Here is a 23,181-nt window from a genome sequence, read left to right on the forward strand (position 1 = left end):
TCAAATACATCAATATTTCTGCAGTGAAACAAATTAATATTTACACTAAGAGTCATAATAAAAGACTATAAATAGCTTCAGTTCAGATTATATTTTGTAGCCTAATGAGTTGTAGCACTGTTATGAAGAAGAAAAAAAGAACCTTGGCTTTTTTTAGATTTCTGAATGGCAAATAGACTGTGGATGGACCTACGTTGCTATTACTACTACCAGTATTCAGCTAGCCTTATACAAAGAGAACTAAGATCCTATGTCTGCCTTTGAGATACGATGAGCCTAACCGAAACACAGATTAACAGATAAGATTGGAACGATCAAGACACTGGCCAGATGACAAGAAACAGAGCTGAGGACAAGAGATATCATACTGGCCAAGGTCTCAGTGGTATAAAGAAGAAATAGGTGGAAGAAAGGCAATTACAATCAGACATCTTTAAGTGGGATATTACTCTCTCCTTTTTAGGGAAAAATTGTTCTGTTACAGTAGCCCCTTGATTCCATCTCTAAGGAATTGCCTTCTCTTGACCCACCGAGAAAGGGTTCTCTTGAGGTTAGAGGCTGAAGACTACTTCAGGACCATACTCTAACTTCTCTCCCATGACCATCCAAGAAAAGCTTGCAACTGCTTGGCTGGGATATACAAACAGAAATAAAATCAACACTTCTGTAGCTCCATTTCCCACTTTCTATGATATTAGACCATCTTAAGAGTCACTGCTCTTCCTGTTTATCAACCCGTAACTTAAGAGCTGACCTTGCTCTAGATTCTAGGACATTCTACCTCCTTGCTCTTCTAACATTTGATCTCAAGAAAATTTACCTACTTCCTCTCCTCTGCACTCTTCTAAGAGGGTACATGGAAAACAAGAGAAAGGTATAATAAGTAAGTTTGCAAAACATAGCTAAGAGTTTGAATCAAATCATCTGTGCATTTATAACTTATTTGCTTAATATGCTAAACCTGACTGACAAGTCAGAGTTATTAAAATATGGATTTTCAACAAATCAATCAAGGTTTAAACGGGTCTACAGACTTATGTTACAATAGGGAGCCAATGGATAAGACTAGGAAGAACACTAAAAAATCTTAACTTCTCATGGCCAAAACAAACACTAAAGTTGAACAGGCAATTAAACTCTATTTTCTCTAGTAGAAATGGCACAGAAAATGTCACACGAAAACACATATCTGAAAATATGACAATATAACAAAAGCACCTCCATTCCTAACTCCTTTGAGGAGCAAAAATGCTGAGAGTCTGTAAGCCTTTATATTCTACTCTTGGTTTATCAGACCAGCTGAGACAACTGGATGAAGTACTAATGTCTATTAAGTTCTTTAAAAATGAAAATTTTTCAAAACCAACCCAGTGAGCTCCCTCCGGCCCCAGCTGGGGGGCGGGCGCCGGCAAAAAAATTAAAATAAATAAATAAAGAAAGAAAGAAAGAAAAAAATAAAATAAAAATGAAAATTTTCATCAGTAAGTACAGTCATTCATTCTCCAGACACTGTTATTTCGACTAAGGCTAAAGTTCAAAGTTGTTTTGTTAATTACTTTTTTTAAAACAAAGATGAGCTTCTTCTAACAGAAGGAAAGATAACAGTTAATTTCCCTAGTCCAAACCTCATTTTGGTCTGAATATATATAGTACTGATGATCACTATGAAGTTTGATTTATTCAAGGATAAGTGGAGAATTTAAATATCCACAATGGAGTCACCAAAAACAATGAATTCCATTGTGTCAAGCATAATCTCATACACTATGTAGGAATGGTTTGAAGACCCTTCATTTCCTAGTCTCTAAAGACTCCAAATGTTCAGTTTTTGATTCTTCCTTCATGTTTTGTATACAATCAGATTATCTAACATGAATTCTTTGATTTATATTTTCCATTCTAATCTCAACTGATAAAGTCTCACCGCACAGACCTAGATTATGAAAGGTTTTAACTAGTCTCCTGGGTGTGCAGTCACATATTCCATTCCAATCTACTGACTCCTTAGTTTGGCATTCAAGTTCCTCCACTACCACTACAGCTTATTTTCTACTTCTCATATACATGAATCATGCTGCTCAGTTAAGTCAAGCTCTTCCTTAATCTTTAGTTTGAAACTTCCATAGGAAATGTCCTCACTGTTCTTCCATGTTCATCCAAATCCTTCTAATCATTCAAAGCCCAACTCATGTCCTACCTCTTCTATATGATGTTCTCCAATCCAACCTTTTATCAGTTCTGTATCCCTATCCTTAGCTGGTAGCATATGAGCTAACACTAGATCACACATTTTTTATTTTTTGCCATTCTTTCTCACATATACAACCACATGGTTTAAGTCTTCTGAAGATGGGTTCAAGTCCTTTACTCCCTTGGCCATCCCTCATGTGCCTACCACGGAATATATATTTTGTTAATACTCCTTGTTTGAAAGGAAAAGATACTAACTCCATCCTGCTCTGTATCATTCAGATATATATTTCCCAACCTTTTTAATTGCAATTGGGACTTGATCCCAGGCTTGGTCAAATTTAAGCTATGGTTTCCAGTGAACACGCCCTATTTCTATGAAAAGCTTGATCTGTCGGAAGGAGAAATAACTTAAGTTTATCTAACAAAGTTCCTCATTTAGGCCCAGTCATACGTCTGACTTTATTTGGGAGAAGAGAGAATGTGGGGGAGGGGTGCTCTCACTCACTTATTTGCTTATTTATTTTAAAAAGGTCTTGATTTATCAACTCACCTATTACATGGGCAAACACAAAGGCCACAGCACTTGTTGAGTTCTGTTAAAGTCTTCTCTGCCTCTCTCATGTCTTTATTTATTTGGTCCATGCCTTCTTCTATGCGATTTAGTTGTTCTAAGATTTAAGTTGTGGAAGTTACATTTTGTGCTACATTCACAATGTCAACCAGAAAATGCTATTATGATAGAGTATCAAACTTTAACCCCAAATCTACCAGTAACCCATCTGAGGGAATATATCAGTGTCAGAAGGTATTATAAGCTGTTCAACATGAAAACAATCACATGTTGATCCTGAGGCACCTAGCCTCGTATTGTAGAAAGATTTGTTCTAAGAAACTTGTACACTAGGAGCAAGTGAGGGTTATTTAAAGATCATGCGTACAACCAAGTTAAGTGTACTTTGACCAGACTACATTCCCAGCATTTCTAATTTAATAGGCTCAAAACCTGAGGGCTGTCACAAAACTAATAAAAACTAGACCAAATTACTCAGGGTCAACTCAAACCAACATTTCCAAGCTCATCTCAATATAGACCTATTTTAGGATTTTACTTGATTTCTGCGGATGATGCAAGAATATCATATGTCTAATGTACCCATGACCAATGCATATAATAAGCTATGCTGGCCTAACACATACTTGGTATATAGTTGGGCATTGTTTCCCCCATCACTAGTGAACATGACATAATTCAAACCAGAAGAAAAAAGGAAACATATCACTCTTATCTTACAAAGGAAATGAATTTCCAAAAGCTGAAATTTATATGTGGCTCATTTGATAGGGCTTTTTGGAATTATTAAGTCAAATTAAGAGTTTCTGCCATGACTTCAACTCACCCCCTTGCTCATCCAGCATAGTGATGGTCTTGATTCCTGCATCCTGAGACTAAAAGAAGGGAAAAAAGTCAATAGTACAACAAAAAAAATCCAAAAACAACAGAAACAAAACCTACAAGAACTGACAAACAACAAGACAGAATCATTTAGAAACAAGTTCCCAGAAGAACTACAGATAGAAATAATATTGTTAAACCAACACACTTAAACATATTAATCCCCCAAAATAATTAAGTCACAAACTCATGAAGAATTAATCTTCCTTGTCATATGCCAATACCGTCAAAGGGAAAAATGGAAAAGGCCTTTTAATGCATTGTTTGACAATTTCAGCAATTGCTTGTTTTAAATAACAAAGTGTATTGATACAGTACCCTTTAATACCAATTCCAGCTAGTGGAATTAGTATCTCTCCTATAAATTTCTATATTTAACTTAATGATTATACACTTTCTTACCTCAATGGCTAAACCCAGGATTCTCCTTGTACTTTCCAGAGACTAGGAAAAAATACAGAGTTTTAGCATTCCAAACTATGTAGGGAAAAAAACTTACCAAAGGCCATATTCATGATGCTACTCTGTTTTTAAAAATTGCCAGCCCAACCATCCCTTTCAAACAAAACAAAGAAAGTTGACCACTATTTTTTAGTTATTTCCTTCCAGGTATTCCTTAAGAGAAAATTTAGATGGTAGAGTTAATGGGCGTCACAAAAATTATATGGAGCCACAAAATTTAATATAAGGTATTAATAGAAATCTAAATATATTACACAAACATTAGGAAATCATTAAGTAAAAAAGTCAGAATTCCTTAGATATAGAGTATCTTTGTTGTAACTGTTAAAAAAAAAATTCTTTTCACTTATTTAGTTTTTTGGTGAGTTGGAAAAAAAAGTGCTAGCGATGGCACTATGGGGCAAATGTATTCTTTGATATAAAGGGACTAGGAAAAGGCCAAAATGGTCTCTAAGAATGCCCTCTCATCCCTCCAATGTGAAAACAGAAATAGAATTAATTACTTATTCTAAGTAAAACATTTACCTCATCAGTAACCTGGTGAGCCCTCAGCTGAATTTCTTCTGATGAGAGATTATCCATGATGACTCAAAACTCGATCAGGCACAGAAATGGAAATGCGGATATTCTATAAGAATAAGGATACACAAAAGTTTGTGTGAGGAAAGAGTGTAGATTTATGGAATTTAGGTACTTGTCAGGAAAACAAAATAAAAGAGCTTATGTATGTGTCTATATGACAAATAAAGAATTATGACAGAGAGAGGCTAAATGGATGTTTAATGCTAGTTAGTTCCAAAAGTGAACCTAAAACTCAGGTTTTAGGACTTCTAGTGAAATACTCTCTTTCTAATTAGGAGAGTGGTCTCTCTGCTTTGACAAGCAAGGCATCACTGGAAGACAACTTTAAAAGGCTATAAAATGAATTTCTTGATTGTACAATGTTCTTCCTAAGTCTGACTATGGAAAAGCAATAAGGTGAAGAAAAGTCCAAGTTAGTATCATAGCAAAATTCAAAGTCATGTGCCTAACAAACACAGGAGACATTTATCAAATATGCCGGTTGTCCAGGCTACTCAATGGAGAAAATGAAATACTTTCATTCTTAATAAGAAAATAGTAATGCTGGTACAAAGAGCTCAGAAAAGAACTAAGATTTTTATTATGAGCAGACTCTCCCCCTCCAATTCCTTGTGTTGTTTGTTGTTTTAGCGAAGTCCCTAAGAAACCGAACAATTATTCTCCTATACGTAGTAACTCAGACAGAGAAGAAGACCTCATAGATACCCAAGCTAAAAAATAAAACATTAATAGGTGTTATTCAGTACCATTATTGTATATTCCTCTTTAAGAAGTCATGTGGAGTAATAAGCACAGTTTGACAGATCTACGTTTTCTGTGTTACATTTGCATTAAATTTTTGAAAAGTCATTTATCAAAGCTCTTTGTCAATGACAGATAAAGTCTGGTTCATATTCTGGAGTTACTCCAGGGATGTGGCAATGGCTGGAGACTTTTTTTTTTTTTTTTTTGAGATAGAGTCTTGCTTTGTTGCCCATGTAATGGCATCATGATAGCTCACAGCAACCTCAAACTCCCAGGCTCAAGCAATTCTCCTGCCTCAGCCTCTGAGTAGCTAGGACTATAGGCCTGTGCCACCACGCCTGGCTAATTTTTCTATTTTTAGTGGAGATGAGGTCTCACTCTTGCTCAGGCTGGTCTTGAACTCCTGACCTCGAGCAATCCTCCTGTCTTAGCCTCCTTGAGTGCTAGGGTTATAGGTGTGAGCCACACTGGTCCTAGAGACATTTTTGATTGTCACAACTTGGGGGTGTGTGTATGGTTATTGCACCTAGTGGATAGAGGCCAGGGAAGCTGCTAAACATCCTACAATGCTCCTCAGGAAAACCCTCCCATAAAGAATAATCTGGCCCAAGATGTCAAAGTGCTGAGGTGAGAAACCCTGCCATGGAGTGTACTCACTGATAAGCAGGAAACCTAATTATCTGTGAATGGACTAGACCCTCTTGGAAGGCAGGGATTTTATTTTATCTGGTATCTCTAATACCTAACAAGATGTGACAATAGGTACCCTGAAAATGTCTGTTGAATGAATAAATAAGTAGAAAAACAGAGTGTACTTTCAAAGGGTTTAATTGGCTCATAGAAACAAAGCTATAGGTAACAGTAGCACAAAGCCTGCAAATAACCATTAGAAACCACAAACCAAAAACTGCCATTGCACTGTATAATCTGCAACAGCCTGCTAGTCACATAGAAATAAATCTTTCCAGTCTCTTTTAGTAGATTCACTACTGGCCATCACTTTTAGTAGAATCGTCTTTGTTAACACTAAAAGCGACTATATACATTCCCAGCACAGGAAGGCATTGCAATTAGAGTCCCGTTGTAATTATACTGTCATACCTAACTGTTTTAAGGTTTAAGATTTTGAAGCCAGGCATGGTGGCTCATGCCTGTAATTCTAGCACTATGAGAGGCCGAGGCAAGAGGACTGCCTGAAGCAAGGGGTTTGAGAATAGCTTGGGCAACATAGCAAGACCCCATCTCTACAAAAAATTAAAAAATTAGCTGGGCGTGGTGGCATACGCCTGTGGTCCTAGCTACTCGGGAGGCTGAGGCAGGAGGATTGCTTGAGGTCAGGAGTTCAAGGCTGCAGTGAGCTGTGATCACACCACTGCACTCCAGCCTCGGCAACAGAGCCAGACCCTGTCTAAAAAAAATATATATATATACATATATTTTGAGCCTTGATTAAAGTTATTAGTGCTCATGAAAAAAAATTTAAGTTTCAAATTTTATTTCATATCTTGCTTGCATAGTAAGACAGTGGTTCAGGCAAAAGGTTCATATTCTAAGGTATAATCAGGATATAAAGGCCTCTCTTGAATTAACAACTGTTCATTCATTAGATATAAGCATAAATGGAGCCATGTGCTATTAATTTGCTAATTGCTTGTGAGCCTTTAGCTTTATCATGCATATGTCCATACTAGTGGTCCTCTTTTGTCAATCTTTCATATTTACAACTATGCCAAGAAAATGAACTTATTTTTTTGCACCCTCTCACCTCTGGATTTTTGTACACTGTTCCTTTCTGTAATACTCCCACCTGCCTGCCCACGTAACCTCATATTTCTCCATCACTTTCTAGAGTCCCTGCCGAGATACCTCTCCGAAACCTGCCTTTCCCAGGCAGTAGGCTCTAAGGTTATCTACCCTTCTCATGAATAACTCCTCAATGACCAAGAATAGAAGATAGTGATAAGAAAAATAACACACAGTAATCAATTAGTGCTTGGAAAAGGCACCCCCTAGTCAAGTTTTCAGTATCCTGTGGGTTGGGAGACATTTTGGGATAAGGAAGCCTAGATATTTCAAATTATATAATTTTGTAATTCTATTCCTAGAGGTATCCTTACCAATTACAAGTCAATATTTGCTATCTTCCCAGTAAAAACGAGCAAACCTCTGAAGAGTTTAGAGAGGCTTGAATGCACAACTGACCTGTGTCAAAACTGAAGATTCTAGCCATCCTGCCTTTTAAATAAAAAAAAAAAAAAAAAACAGATGTAGCTGGGAGATAGTTGAGAAGAATCACTACTGACATGGTAATGAGATCATTTTGAAGGACACACCCTTTCAGTGCACTCAAAGTTCTGCCTAATCTTTTTTTTTTTTTTTCTTTTTTACTCCCCTGAGCAGATGACAGACAAGACAAGGATCGGGCATCTGCAGAGTTCTGATGTGTTTGGCATGCTGACATCAGGACACAGCTGCCTACAATTTCTCTACTTTGGATTCTTGAGGGAGTTGAGCATATGATTATAGCACAGTCATCCCTTGGTATCTGGGGGAAATTGGCTCCAAGACTGTCTGTCCATGGATACCAAAATCTGTACAAACTCAAAACTATGTTCAATCCATGTTTGGTTGTGGATGCAGAACCGCTGGTATGGAGAGTCCACTGGATTGAAAAATTCTGCGTGTAAGTGGACACGCCCAGTTCAAACCCGTATTGTTCACAGATCAACTATATAAGGAAGTAAGAAAGACAAAGTAGAACTGCAAGGGGAAGGACGAAGAGAGACAGGGAATCATGCTCCTCAAGTTCTTACTGGCCTTTGTAAATCTGCTCAGAAGTGTCAGAGAGAGTGTAACCTAGAATTACATAGCTTTAGTCATACTTATTATTATCTGAAGAAGTTTTTTTCTCACGGAATCAGGAAAAGTTTACCAAGAATGCTGGGGAAGAGAGAATTAGTGGAAGTGGGATAAAAAACATCACTTGACATAAAGATACCATTAAATTTACTTTTCTTAGATTTACTCTAATAGAGTAAATATCTATTATTTTTCCAGTGCTCCTGAGAACTTAATCTACTATGCTAATTGTGTGCCTCTGAGAGGAAAATGCAAGATTTTTCTCAGTGCTTTTATACCCTATCTCTCTTACTATGTTCACTTGGGCTTACTAGAAGATTCCTAATTTAACTTTCCTAACTTCTTTTCTATTTTAACCTGGGCAAGGGAAGAATGTTCATTGAGTACCTACTATTCATCAAATACCCTATTAAGTATTTATATACATCATTATCTTCATTATACCATTTTATATTAATAGATGGGGAAGCTAAAGCTCAGTTTAAGTTTGCTTAAGATGACTGAGTCAGTGAAGAGTAGATTTATTATTCCAGTCTTGATCTACTTTCAAACATAGTTCATGGTCTGGTAAATGGTCTTACTGTAGACTGTACCACCTTAACAAATAAAATCATACGAGAGCTGCTGAATATTAGAAAACAGGCTAAGCAAAGCCAATGATGGCTCATGTCAAAATTTCAGATGCCTTCCATAATAAGACCATGAAAACTTATCTCTTCCACAGACTCAAATAAGACAGTTAAAATGAAGGAAGTAATATAAAGATAAGGGTAATCAGGTTTTCAGCTATCTTCCAGTATTTTAGAACTTGAAAATATCTACATTAATTTAAAAAATGGAAATAAGAGCATTGGAAAGAAATGCACAGAACAAAGGCCTTGTAACTTAAATAAGGCGTTGGAAGATCCATATGGCTTCATTCATAAAACTGTACAGCACGTGGGAAGTAACAGAAGAAAGAGCACTTTAAATCACTATCATTTCCACAGGGTCCTACTAAGAATGATTTAAAAAAATAATTTATTTTATACTGAAAAACAGGATTTTGCAGTTAAACTATTCTACCTAGTTTCCTGCTTTAGTCCTTCTCTTAAAATTAATCACAATGGCTGGGCGTGGTGGCTCACACCTGTAATTTTAGCACTTTAAGAGGCCAAGGAAAGAGGATCCCTTGAGGCCAGGAGTTCAAAACCAGCCTGAGCAACATAGCAAAATCTTGTCTTTACAAAAATAAGCCGGGCATGGCGGTGCACACCTATAGTCCCAACTATTTGGGAGGCAGAGGCAGGAGGATGCCTTGAGCCCAGGAGTTTCAGGTTACAGTGAGCTATGATTATGCCACTGTACTCTAGCCTGGGCAACAGAGTGAGACCCTGTCTCAAAAAAAATAAAATAAAATAAATAATAATAATCACAATGAAGATGCTCCACGAGTTACACTCATAGGGTTTATTTCCGTACTCTTATTTTTAACTTTTTTTCATTGTGGACTTTGTACTGTTGAAATTATTGCCCGTTAAATGATCATTAGCTAACAGTCACTAAATTTACAAATTAAGGAAATTATATATAGAATACTACAAAAACACAGTAACAAGACTGAAGTTTGCCCATTTCTGCTCAGGAAGTCCCTTCACTCCTAAGCCCCATGTTGTCCCTTTGGCTCCAAAGTTTACTACTGTTTCTCCTCCTTTTGTTCCCCAGTGCCATATTTCTGTACTCTTAACAGTGTTTGATAAAGTTTGGCATTCTCTTCGGCATATTCTGATTAGATTTTCATGGAAACCAATGCATCTGCAACAAGTGGAACTTCTGTTTATAGCAAGGTAGTATAATGGGAGTTACAGTATTCAAATTCTGGCCTCACAACGTTTGCTGTATCACTTTGAGCAAGATACCTAATCCCACTAAAACTCATTTTCTGTGTTTGTAAAATAGTGATAACATTTTTTTATAGGTTTTTTTGGTGAGGATCCACAAAAAATGCTAAGCATGGTAGCTGACACATGGCTGGTATTCAATGTTAGCCATTATTTTAATATTACTGAAGCATGAATAGTAGGCAATACAAAAATAAAGTAACAATGTTAAATATGAGTGACATTGATGTAAATGCAGTTGAAAAATAACAGCTACTAAAGATTAATTGTTCCATCTTCAAGGCTAAATTTGAATATTAATGTTGATGTTACTGTATAGATTATATACACATGAACTATTTTCATGCCATTCATCAGTCTGCACACATCAAGACAGATATCAAACAGGTTTACATTAAACCAAGTTTCCTATTCACAGGTACCTCTGTAGACAAAAATATGTAGCTTTGCATGCCTAAAAAAATAAAAAAATTTCTTTAAATGGTTTTTTTTTCTGGCTAAAATGAAAGAACAAAGTGACACCACAAAAGGGGGATTAGATTATATGAGGGGAACAAAGTAAAACTAAAAAAAAAAAAAAAAAAACAAATATGTGCTATAATTACCCAAGAGAAAAAAAATTATAGGTAGACAAAATCTAAAATACTGCCACTGGCCAAGGTAGTATTAGAAAAAAATTAAGAATGATTTTTCTTCTTCTTTCCCCAGTTTTCCAAATAGTTTGCAATGCAGTTATTTTTAAACTTCATACATTTATTTTCATCATAAAATGATAGCTTATAACAACCAAGAAAACAAACTTATAAGATTATAGAAAACAAAGGAATAAATTCCTGACCCTGATTCACAAACATAATACAATTTCTTATCTTCTCTTGAGAAAAGTCTTCAGTTGGCACATATAATGTTTGTGAGAACATACCTATCCATTGACAGATGATCATCCATTTCAAACCATAAAAGTATAGAAATAATACAGCAGAACATTTGTCTTAAACACTGCTAACAGAAGTTTAGAGGACAAGTCCTTGGTAAAGTTTGGCTGGGAAATATTTCACAGTAGGTAGCAGGAATGGGTTCTAATGGGGTCTGAACAAGTTCTTAGTACTTTCATGGCAAAATATTAAGAAGTGGATAAAAGAGGAGGATTCCATGAAGAAAACAGAGAACTTAGCTGGGGTAGAGAAGCTGTAACAGTTCCAGCCTAGAGTACAATCTCGGGTCATTGCCCCTGATCACCAGAGTATCCTCTTTCTCTAACTTTCCTACCAAAAATCAGTGTCCTCCAGGATCCAAAAAAAGGTATGAAATTAGAAGCTATTTAATTGGTAGTCTGTAAGATTTGCTTTAAAATAATTCAGAGGTGGGAAAGTAGGTAGGGATATAGAGGAAATAAGATTGGCTATGACTGTTGAAGCTGGGTGAATAAATAAATGAAGGTCACTATGCTTTCATAACTTTTTATTACAAAAAAATTCAAGCATATATAAAAGTTTTTTAAAAATGGCAGCTGACTTTTTAATAGTCTTTGCTCAGCATTTTGAAAGAGTTTAGATAGTGGGTAGTGGATCGAGAGGAATCACAGTAACAACTATAATAGTTAATACTTATATATGACCAGCACTATTCTAAGAAATACAAAAAAATATACAAATATATACATACATACATATGCTCATTTAATCCTCACAACATACTGTATTTATATTTCATAATTTACAGATACAGAAACTGAGGAACACTGAGGTTAAACAACTTTTTTACAAGGTCACACAGTAGTAGAGTGACTGAACCCAGGCAGACTGCTGCAGAGTATGTGCTTTCCATTACTATCACACATAGTAAAAGGAGGCAGAGAGCCAAATCCATTAACCAAAGTCATTCAAATCTGCAGCTGCTTTATCCAAAGAAAAGTACATAGATGAAGTCCCCGGCTTCTACTTTTCAAGTAGCAAGTCTAACTCCAGGCTTAGAGTAAATTTTAATTTTAAAGCAGTGGTTCGCAACCTTGGCTGGACATTATAATCACCTGGTGAGCCTTTAAAAACCTAGAGGCCCATGCTGCATTCCAGATTAATTAAATCAGAATCTCCAGAGGGTGGACATACTCTGCAGCAGTCTGCCTGGGTTCAGTCACTCTACTACTGTGTGACCTTGTAAAAAAGTTGTTTAACCTCAGTGTTCCTCAGTTTCTGTATGCCCCCTCCCCCCAGACATTAGTCTTTTTTAAAGCTCCCCAGGAGATTCCAATGTATAGTTAAGCCAAGGTTGAAAACCACTGTTTTACATATTAGTTTTGGGGCTTTTTTTTTGTTTCTAAGAGACAGGGTCTTGCTTTGTCACCCAGGCTGTAGTGCAGTGGCATGATTATAGCTCACTCACTGCAGCCTTGAACTCCTGGGCTCAAGTGATCCTCCATCCTCAGCCTCCCAAGTAACAGGAACTACAGGTGTGCACCACGGCACCTGGCTGGTTTCTCTTTAGGAATATATTTTTGCTCCTACATTCCATTTCTAATATGAAAAGTTAAAAATATTCACATACTCAAAAACTATGGGAATATGCAAACTATTCCCTCATCCCATGGGTTTTTGATTTGAGCATTCCAAGATACTCTAGTTTAGGCCAGAAAGACATTAAACTATGATTAGGAAATTTAATTTTTCCTGAAGGCATTTAGGTAAGAGTTTCATTTATGTTAAGGATAGCTTCCTCCTCTTACTTCCTCTCTCAAGTTTCTTTTCTACCTCCTTCTAAGTGAACAACTTTAACCATTCTTATATAAAGGTCCCCAAACTATGCAAATATAATAGGTATAGCACAGAATCATATCTATTAAACAGCTTGGTTTCAAAGTACACTGAAGCATATGATTCAAGACAGAAGTCACATTAATGACTGGGAAAGTACCACTAAAAATCAGGAACCAAAAAGAAAACCAAAATTACATTTCAGTTCTACAGAGGCACCTATTTTAACTTAACTGCTTGATGTCCAACACCTGGTCTTCAAGTCCTTGTCCACCTTGGAACTTCTACAATTTCACTCTAAGTGACTCACTCTAAGTAATCCTGGGGAGGCAGATGTAGCTTTGATCATAATCCATTATATTAACCCTGTCTACAAGAATGGCTGTGGGAACAGAAAGGGGATACTCTATAAGAAAGAGGCTAAAGAGCCAGAAGCTGGCAATCTATCCAGGATAGAGAGAAAAACAATCTGGCAGACGTAAGTACAGTATCTGCCAGGGAGATACCAAGTGTGTAGTGGGGATAAGTGCCAAGGATTCACCCTGCCTGAAAGAAATATTCACCCAAACCATCCAAATATTTTGGCTCTGATTCTAAGATCATTTAGATGCTTTCTACTTAGCTTCTCAAATATTCTGATATCAGGAGTCAGAAGCCACATATACAGAACATAAACACTCAGGTCCCTGGAAAAGAATATCCCCCATAGAACATTGAAAGAGTGGTATTCTCGTTTATACAAAGAGCAATATAGTATAGTGGTTAAGCACTCAATATTCGGAGGCATAATGATTTCAAGTCGCAACTACTGTTTACTTTTGTATGCTTCAGTCTCCTCATTAAATGAGAACAATAATGCTTACTTCAAGTGTTATACAGATTGAGTTAACTTATGCATATTAAGAATAGTGCCTGGCACACAGTGCTCAATAAAGCTATTATAATTTTTCATAATAATTATTAAACATCTCTCATTATTTTGATTTGTGTGAGTCAAAATCCAAGTATGATCAACTCCAGAAAAATTTATGATTTCAAATTACCAAAGAAATGCCACAATGTAAGGCCTCAGTGGTCAGCCAAGAACATAACGAGTGTGTAGTATAGAGAGGGCAGGGTTGCTTTAAAAGGCAGACAAAGCCAGGTGGGTTGGCTCATCCCTGTAATCCCAGCAACTTGGGAGGCTGAGGTGAGAGGATCACTTGAGCCCAGGAGTTCGAGGCTGCAATGAGCTATGATTGCACCACTGAACTCCAGCCTGAGTGACAGAGCTAGACCCTGTCTCTTAAATTTTTTTTTTTAATTTTACAAAAAAGGCAGACAGAAGGTCTGCCAGACAGAGTGTGAAGGGCTTTGAATACTATACCAAGAAGTTTGAATTTTATTTTATACTTTTAGAGACAGAGCTTTGCTATGTTGCCCAGGCTAGTCTTAAACTTCTGGGCTCAGGAGATCCTCCTGCCTCAGCCTCCTGAGTGTCTGGGACTACAGGTGTGTGCCACTGTACCTGGCTTGATTTTTATATTATTTTAATTTATATTAATTTATATTTATTTTATAAGCATTAAGCAGCCATCTAAAGTAATTTCAATTGTCAAAACATTGTCAAAATTAATTTAAAACAAACTTTAAATCTAAGTTATAGAACTCAACAGAAATCAATACGAGGGAATTCCAGAAAAACACAGTGATTAATGATTTAAATATGTCAGTAGCAATACAATCAAATTGAAACCAAAACCAAAATGTCAGTGAATTTAAATGAGTGCAAATGGAGCCCTTTTAGTCTCAATATTGAAAAAGGCACACTACATGCTGTTTCCTGGCTCCATAATTCACTTCCTCCAATTGTTGGAGGCACTGACTGGCTCCATCTGTTTCAAGTCCCTACCCACCACAACAAAGAAAAGAGCTGTCCCTGTCATCTGCTCATCTTTCAACCTATAGATCTGGAAACAAAATATAATACTAGAATTAAACGTTCAGCACCCTTGAATGCAAGCAACATTATGTATTATAAATGCTAACACATACGTAATGCAAAGTGCAAATGTAGCCCCAAAATAGATGTCCAGAATGTTTGAGATATAGGAATCAAAAAAGGGGAAAAAAGCCTTAATTCAGAAAAAAAAAAAGAGACACAACTAATTCCACAAAAATGCAAAAGAGCAAACATCCTTTTTTTTCCCTTTGCTATTCTAATCTACTTTCATCTGGTGCAACCAGATAAGTTTGCTAGAATTGTGTCACAGTAATGAACACCATCAAATGGCTCACAAAATTTTCAAGCCCAGTGGCCTTAGTCCAATCTTCTTTTTATTTTAAAAATAAGTGGATTAGGCCCAAAGCAGTATTTTTCAAAGTGCAAAACAAGAACATGATTTTATTTTATTTATTTATTTTTTTTTTTTGAGACAGAGTCTCACTCTGTTGCCCAGGCTAGAGTGAGTGCCGTGGCGTCAGCCTAGCTCACAGCAACCTCAAACTCCTAGGCTCAAGCAATCCTCCTGTCTCAGCCTCCCGAGTAGCTGGGACTACAGGCATGCACCACCATGCCCGGCTAATTTTTTCTATATATATTTTTAGGTGTCCATATAATTTCTTTCTATTTTTTTTTTAGTAGAGATGGGGTCTCGCTCTTGCTCAGGCTGGTCTCGAACTCCTGAGCTCAAACGATCCGCCCACCTCGGCCTCCCAGAGTGCTAGGATTACAGGCGTGAGCCACCACGCCCGGCCAAGAACATGATTTTAGCTGTTACATATGCAAGGTGTGCATTTAATAGTTATATATTCATTATAATGTATACTAGGAAAATGGTATAAAAGACATCAAAATCATGATTTCACAGATTATCACTTTGGACAAGGGTAAGGTTAAAAAAAAAACAATTAAAAACATGAAGTAGACTGGGCACAGTGGCTCACACCAGTAATCCTAGGACTCTGGAAGGCCAACATGGGAGGATGGTTTGAGGTCAGGAGTTCGAGACCAGTCTGTGCAATATTGCAAGACCCTGTCACTACAAAAAATAGAAAAAATTAGCAGGGCATGGTGGCTGACACCTGTAGTCTCAGCTACTTGGGAGACTGAGGCAGGAGGATCACTTGAGCCCAGGAGTTTAAGGTTGCAGTGAGCTATGATGACGCCACTGCACTCTAGCCCATGTGACAGAGCAAAAGCCTGTCTCAAAAAAAAAAAAAAAAAAGAAGTAAAATATTAACAGACAGTATTTTAAATACCAAAAATCATGATGGTGGTATGATTCATGACAAGTGAAGATCCAACAGCTATCCTTTAAGCATGGCCTATTTTTGTTTACTTTCTTTCTGGTTCTAGGTTGTGTTCTGAATGAAGAGAAAGGATGTGACCTTTAGCTAAGTGAGCTTGTGTACTGTACTTAAGTTCATTCACAGCAAAAGGAACCAACACCAAGATGCAAACAGAAATTCTACTATTTAGAAGAAAGAGTGTAATATTATGAGGAAAATAATGGCACAAAAAGTCATCACTATTCCTGAACTGTAACAGCAATCTTCTAGTGCATACCCACAAGCTAAAAACCCTAGCAAGACTGATAAATATTTAAGAAGCAGGCTGTTATATGATCATTTACTTTCACATGCCCTGTCACAGTAACATGGTAATGGGAGAAGAGGTGTTTGTCCTACTTGCTGATATTTATATGAATGCATTCTTTCTCATTACCTCCTGCCAAAAGAATGAATGACAAGGGATCATTTGATGCCATAGGCATCAGCTTTGCTGGTGGTAGAATATTAATTTTTCTTACTTTGCTATGAAATATTCTAAGATTAGATTTCAAAGTATTCTAGCTAATGATGTCTCCTGAATTTCAAGTGTGGTATTTTTCAGGATAGGCAAGAACGTGGAAGAATCATTTCTATCCGGCTATATCTGCACTATTAGTATTTTACTGGGACATTTTTAAAAAGTCTTAGTGGTAGCAGGGCAGTTGCAGCAGTATCCCTCTCAATTCCTGAAATATCTGCTCCTAAGACGCGACACTACTTTCACAAGGCTGAGGGAACAGTGTCAGAAAGCTGCCAGTATCCAAACTCCCCTCTTGCTCTCCCAGTCGCCGTCCCACCACCCTCACTGCAGATGACAAGTAGCAAAAGGCGAAATGATACTCCCCTCTCGTCTTTTTTTTTCCCAACTTTTTTGTCTTTTGATTTCCTCCTACCATCAGCTGCCTTTCCTAACACTGTGGTGACTAATGATTAAAAAAGAAAGAAAAGAAAGAGGTGAAACAGCACTTTACAGTACTTCTCTCTCCCCTCCACCCACTACGCCAACCCCTGAATTGTGAAATTCATTCTTTTACTGATCCTTTTCTTCGTACAGTAAAACTGCGAGAGTTAAGAGTAGACTTTCCTAGAGAGCAAGGGCGGGCTATCCAATACCATGAACTTCGGAAACCTTCTTCAAACAATTATCTCAGAGCTATCTGATCACTGTGTTCACCATACAATCTATGAATCCCGACCACAGCAACACAGTGGGGGTGAGAAGGTGGGAGTTGATCTATGCTTGGTTTCGAGGGCCGGTCCAGGGACCACCATCCCGCCAAGCCTTCCTCCGCCAGCCCCTCGATCGTGTCCTGGCGCCTTACGTCCTCGCTCCGGGCCGAATCTGCCAAGTCCGGGCCAAAGCGCCCCCTCCTCCTCTTAAGCCTGACTCCACCAACTTTTCAACCATCACAATATACTCTTTCTCCTCAGGACATTCCCCCAATCTTCATCCCAGCCAGCTCCCTGAGTCCTACTCCTGGAGACTCACCAAACGGTTCCGGTCACTCCTCTCCGGCCGCGGCAGCTCGGACACCCCCAGACCGGACCTGAAGCTGCACCCTTGCGCCTGCGCGCGCCGAGCCCGCGCGCCTGCGCACTTCCCCGGCGCTGCCGGCGCAGACACACCTCTGCAGTTAAAGCCAATCACGGTGCGGGGTGTTTAAATCTCCCTGCCACGCAGGCGGAGAGCCCGGGAACTCACCCGTTAACCGGACAGATTCCAGACCCGCCCGAAGGTGGGAGGTGTTCATGCAACGAACATTTATCAGGGGCAAACCGTTTGCCAGGGATTGTGCGGGATGACCACTGAGGAAAAGAAGGCGAATGGAATGCCTTCCCTGCTCTACAGGGTCTCTTAATCTGCCTAGACTGAGAGATATATAAACAAATTACAATGGGGAGAATACTGTGCGTCGCACACATAAAATCCAAGGCGCCTTTGGCTCACAGTGAACAAAGCGTTTTATTCTTAGGGGTGTCTGGAAGGGTTCCTGGAGGAAGTGACTTTTGAGTCATGACGGATAAACAGGAGTTCCCCCGGAAGTCCGCGAGGGAGGGAGATAGTTTTCCAGGCTGTGGGAACAGTCTATGTCAGGAACAGCATAATGCCTTCCGGACATTTCTTGTAGTTCATCCTTGTTAGAGGCTTAGCACTTATCGTATATCCTTGGGTGTAGAGGAAAATGAACTTTAAAAGGCTAGCAATGGCCAGATCTTAGGAGGTCTTTGAATTTTGGACCAGTGAGCTTACACTTTATACAATGGCCACTGAGAGCTGTTGAAGGGTTTTAAGAAAGTGGATGATTATTTTAAACCACTGGCTCTAGGAACCCTTGCATCCACCTCTAAGAATAAAACAAAGTGCTGGAAATCAGAAAAGAGTGTTTCAAAGAAGAGGTAGTCTATTCCTAAGGGATGGAGGAAGATGAAGCCTGAGAAACGTTTTTTGAATTTAGTAACACAGAGGTCATTGGTGATCTAAGTGAAAGCTGGTGGAATGATGGGGTTCAAAAATATATTGCAATAGTTTGTAGAGTGGGGAGATGCAGAAATGGGGACAAGTTGTAGAATACTTTTGGAAAGTCTGGCCTTGAAAGGGAGGAGGGAGAGAAGATCATGAGGGGTCAAGATTTTTTGTTGTTGGAATTAAGACAGGAGAAACTTGAACGTAGTCGGGAAGATCCACCTGAGAGAAAACAGTTGAACAAAGAAAGAGAAGGGAGAAGGGGTAGTCAGTAGGTAAAGATCTTGAAAGGGTAAGAGTAGAGGTGATTCAAAGCATGGCAGGAGGAATGGTCTTGGAACAGAAGGGAAGAGGAGAGAGAGAGAGAGGGAAGAGACACTACTTCAATTATAATGAGAGGAAGTATGTGTGTGTTTGTAAGTTTGTGTGTTTAGTTAAGTAACAGGAAGTTAAAGAATTGTTCTCATTTGATGATCTGTTTTCTCTGTGAAGTAGGAGACAAGGTCACCTCCTGATAGAAAAGGGCGTGGTATTCGTAGTTTTAAGGAAAGTTGAGAAGACTTGGAATATTGTTGTGGAAAGTGATAGAACAAATTGACCAGAGAAAAGTAGTAGGACCAGTAAGCAGTACTGAGGGCTTGTTGGTAAAAATGAACTCACCAGTTTCTGCCCCTCTGTGTAGCTTTCTCAAGTAGTAATCACTTCTTGAGGGTAGAGGTGGAGAAAATGTATAGTTGAGTTCATTTAGGGTTGAGATGGTCATTGATAATAATGCCATGTTTCTTAATCAGGGACAATTTTGCCCTCCAGGGGACTTTGGCAATGTCTGGAGATGTTTTTTGATTATTGTGATGATGAGGGGGTACTACTGGCATCTAGTATCCAGTGATGCTGCTAAACATCTTACAATGCATAGGACAGCCCCCGACAACAAAGAATTATCTGCTCCAAAATTTTCAAGATTGAGAAAACTTAATCTAGGGTTACTTGGTGCTCACCAATATCTGACCTTGAGGTCTTCTATGGCTTTTCCTTGGACTTTGGCCCTGAGCTTATAGGGTAAAGGATTCCATTGCATGCCTTTAAAGGAGGTAGGTAGAATGAGCAGCATACTGCAGACCTTGAGTGTTTCAAGGACTTGTGATGTCATAAATACAGAATTGGAAGAGTTTCCTAAACCTCTAGAAGCAAATCTGGATTTACGCATAAAATGGATATAGCTGCTTTGAAGGTCTTGTTAAATAGAGATGTTATTATAATTTCAATAGTATAGAAGGAGTAACACTTCACATCATTATCAACCTAATGTGACTTCATTTATCTGACTAGTGTTGGTCACTAAAATAGGGTCCTGAAGGTATGGGCTAAGTTTAATGACAAATTTAAATACTTTTAGGTATGAGTAAGAATATAATCATTGGTATTGATGGAATGTCTACTCTGTGATAGGCATCGTTCATGGATAGGCACTTGTCCTATGTTATCTCATTTAATTCCGGCAACACCCTGTGAGATATCATTATGTTAATTTTAACTCGGGATACTGAGGTTCCAAGAAACAAGTTAATTTGCCCAAAGTCACATATTACTAGTAGCTAAAAGATTTGCACACAGGTGTATCTGTTCTAAAGCCCTTGCACCTTAAACTTCAAGTTTCACAAGGAAGGAGTGGTTTGAAGATTTAGCCGAAAACAGTTGCCATTCTCTAAAGGGAATGGCGGGGCACTTAGGAAGAAGAGTAGGAGATAGGGGGAGGCCCGGAAAGAGCAAGGACAGAATGAAAAAGGGGCCATGGGAGGCTTAGTTACAACGTCCAATGCAGCGGACTGAATCTCCCGCCGGCTGGCCCACCTTTCTTCTTCCTCCATTCTTTTTGCGAAAAGCCTTTTCCTCCTGTGTCCGTTGTTCACTCTCTTGTGTTCAAATAAAGCTAGAATATTGAGAAAGGCGGACCGCAAAGCGGGGGGTGGGGAGGGAGCGTGACGGCGTCGGTATGCGCCTGCGTGCTGGCGGCGGCGGCGGCGGAGCCCGGCTGGGAGTGGGTCCGGAGCAGGCTCCCGGACCCGAAACTGAAGGGGGCGTCTGGGGCGTCAGGGAGCTCCCTCGCCTGGCCCTCGGCGGCCTGATGGAGTAAGAGGGGTCGGCTGTGAATGTGAGTATCGAGCGGCCGGCCTGCGTTGAGCGGATCGGAGCCGGAGGATCCTGGTGGTCTGCCCCTTAGGGAGGTTGTGGGGCTGCAGGACGTGGCCGGGTCTCTGCTCCTGCAGGCTACGGCGCAGGGGCAACCCAGTTGTCCCTCTCCCAGAGCCGGCGCGGGTTTACGGGCGGGCGGAGCTTCTGGCTTCGGGGTACGGATTTTCGCGGGGGCGTACGGATTTTCGCGGGGGCGTTCCAGCTCTGCTCCCAGCCCCAGAAGTAAACGTGGCTCCAGAGCCTTGACCTTTAGGAGAAGCCGCTGATTTCCTTCAGCCCCCAGTTGAGCAGGGAGCCCAAAGACCCTGGTTCTTAGAGGTTGTAGGTCTCAGGCCAGGGACTCACTTTTCGGCCTGTTGTGAGTGCCAGTCTCTGTTATTTTTTCCTCCTTTTCGCCTTCTCTCCTTGTGGGATGCATGTTAATAATAGCAACTAATTATGGAGCTCCTGGTATGTGTCCATTTAATATTTAGTTCGAATCTCAGTGCATAATTACGGAGAGGAAATGCCTTGCTCCCTCTCGCCTCCTTCAGTCTGTTCAGTTTAATCCTCTTGGAGAGTAAGATTAAGCCACCTTGTTGGGAAGTTTGAGATTTCCTAGGCTTTTAGCAATTTTAGACTGCCGTCCTAGCTAAGGGAAGTTCTCTTCCATCCAAATGAGTGCTTTATCCACCATATGGTTTATACCCAGGTTATTCAAGCCACAATAACTTTAGAGTACTTACTAAGAGTTTAGTACTGTTGTAAATCCCATGGGAAATCTTAAAATTTGTTTTAAGCCCTGTTCTCAAGTTTGATGGTATATGAAACAGTGGAAGATAACATTTGGATTCAACTAGGATTTATTTAGCGCTGATGGTTCCATAGTGTAATGGTGAGCACTCTGGACTCTGAATCTGGTATTTAGCACGTATGCCAAATACACTCAGGTGTCACAAAAAAAGAATTAATGAGATATTGTAATGGAAGGTGATTGTTTTTGCAAGACATTTTGGATTCTGGTGGTAATTTGCTCAAGCTAACCTAGCTAGGCTAAGTGGCAAAATTCACCTAATATGATGCCAAAGCTCATCTATTTCCTTGTTACACCAAGTTAGATATTCTAAGCACTTTTGCTGGGAAAGCAAACTGCATTACAGTTACAGTTTCTAGAATTAAGTCTCTTTATTTTCTTTTTCTAGAGTTAACTCTTGAGTCTAGAAAATGGTCGGAGCCCTTACTTAGAGATTCTTATTAGATGGTTTTTGAAGAAAACTTTAAAATGGCCTGGAAGGAGGAAGAGAATGTGAAGGAGTCTGATCAGGTTAATGTTCAGAACCTATTGCTTTAATTAAAAGCAGGATATTTAAAAAGAAAAAACTAGCCAAGCAGGGTGGCTCGTGTCTGTAGTCCCAGTTATTGGAAGGCTGAGGTGGGAGGATAGCTTGAGACCAGAAGTTCGAGACCAGCCTGGGCAACATAGCGAGGACCTGTTTTAAAAAAAAGAAAAAAAGAAAAACTGTGAATGGTGATTATTGTACCATATAGTCTGAAGGCTACTCTACAAGAGATGAAAGTAACAATGGTAGGTTCTACACTACTTGGTCCTGGGACCAGGAATGGCTCAGAGAGAAGTATACTTATTTTGTGCTTTGTGGTTGGAATTTCTTAGTGGGAAGTTGAGGATTAATTTGTGTACCAAATGAGTAAGAGCACCTAGGCAGACAAGTTACATATGAATACTCAAATTGCACCTGTAGTGTGTGAAATTGCTAATGGTAATGTTGCAGTTAATTGTGTTTTGTTTTTTTTAATCTGAAAGAAACTACCAAGAAATATGTGTTTCCAGGTGTTATCAACAAAGTACTGGTTAAATAAATTTGTGCATTTGTTAGAATGAGCCAGTTTTGTATGTGCTAATATTGAGTGATCTCCATGATACAGTGAGAAAGAAATGGTACAAAAGACGGTGTGCATTTTATAGCCATTGTGGTTTTAAAAAATCTGTTGCATATACAGTCGGCCTTCCATATCCGTGGGTTCTGCATCCATGGATTCAAGGAACCGACAGATAATATTCAAGAAAAAAAATTCCACAAAGTTGCAAAAAGCAAAACTTGAATTTGCCAAGTGCTGAGTACTACATTGCATCCATTACAAATGAAGTCATGTGTGCCTTGTATTAGGTATTGTAAGTAATCTAGAGATGATTTAAAATATATGGGAGGATGTAAGTAGGTTATATGCAAATACTACACCACTTTATATAAGGGTCTAGAGGATCCTCAGATTTTGGTATCCACAGAACCA

General features: G+C 38.9%; 2 protein-coding genes across 3 annotated transcripts in view; one reads left to right on the forward strand and one right to left on the reverse strand.

The window, feature by feature from the left end:
* SNAP23 (synaptosome associated protein 23) overlaps nt 1-20,577 on the reverse strand; it is a 33,483-nt gene extending 12,906 nt beyond the window's left edge. The window contains exons 1-5 of one of the 2 annotated variants that reach the window (XM_069461111.1): nt 20,551-20,577; nt 4,634-4,736; nt 4,049-4,090; nt 3,591-3,639; nt 2,744-2,861 (exon numbers count right to left, since the gene is read on the reverse strand). In XM_069461111.1, the coding sequence (XP_069317212.1) occupies nt 2,744-2,861; nt 3,591-3,639; nt 4,049-4,090; nt 4,634-4,690 (266 nt within the window). In that variant the 5' untranslated portion in view covers nt 4,691-4,736; nt 20,551-20,577. Of the gene's footprint in view, nt 1-2,743; nt 2,862-3,590; nt 3,640-4,048; nt 4,091-4,633; nt 4,737-17,724; nt 17,788-20,550 lie in introns of those variants that run through there. The other variant, XM_069461101.1, reaches the window with a different exon arrangement.
* Nucleotides 20,578-20,739: 162 nt separating this feature from the next.
* Nucleotides 20,740-23,181, forward strand: part of ZNF106 (zinc finger protein 106) — a 64,984-nt gene continuing 62,542 nt past the window's right edge. The window contains exon 1 of the mRNA XM_069484431.1: nt 20,740-20,851. The gene's annotated coding sequence lies outside the window, so the exon portion shown is untranslated. The remainder of the gene's footprint in view (nt 20,852-23,181) is intronic.

The sequence above is a fragment of the Eulemur rufifrons genome, chromosome 2, assembly GCF_041146395.1.
Source record: "Eulemur rufifrons isolate Redbay chromosome 2, OSU_ERuf_1, whole genome shotgun sequence".
Taxonomy (NCBI): Eukaryota; Metazoa; Chordata; class Mammalia; order Primates; family Lemuridae; genus Eulemur; species Eulemur rufifrons.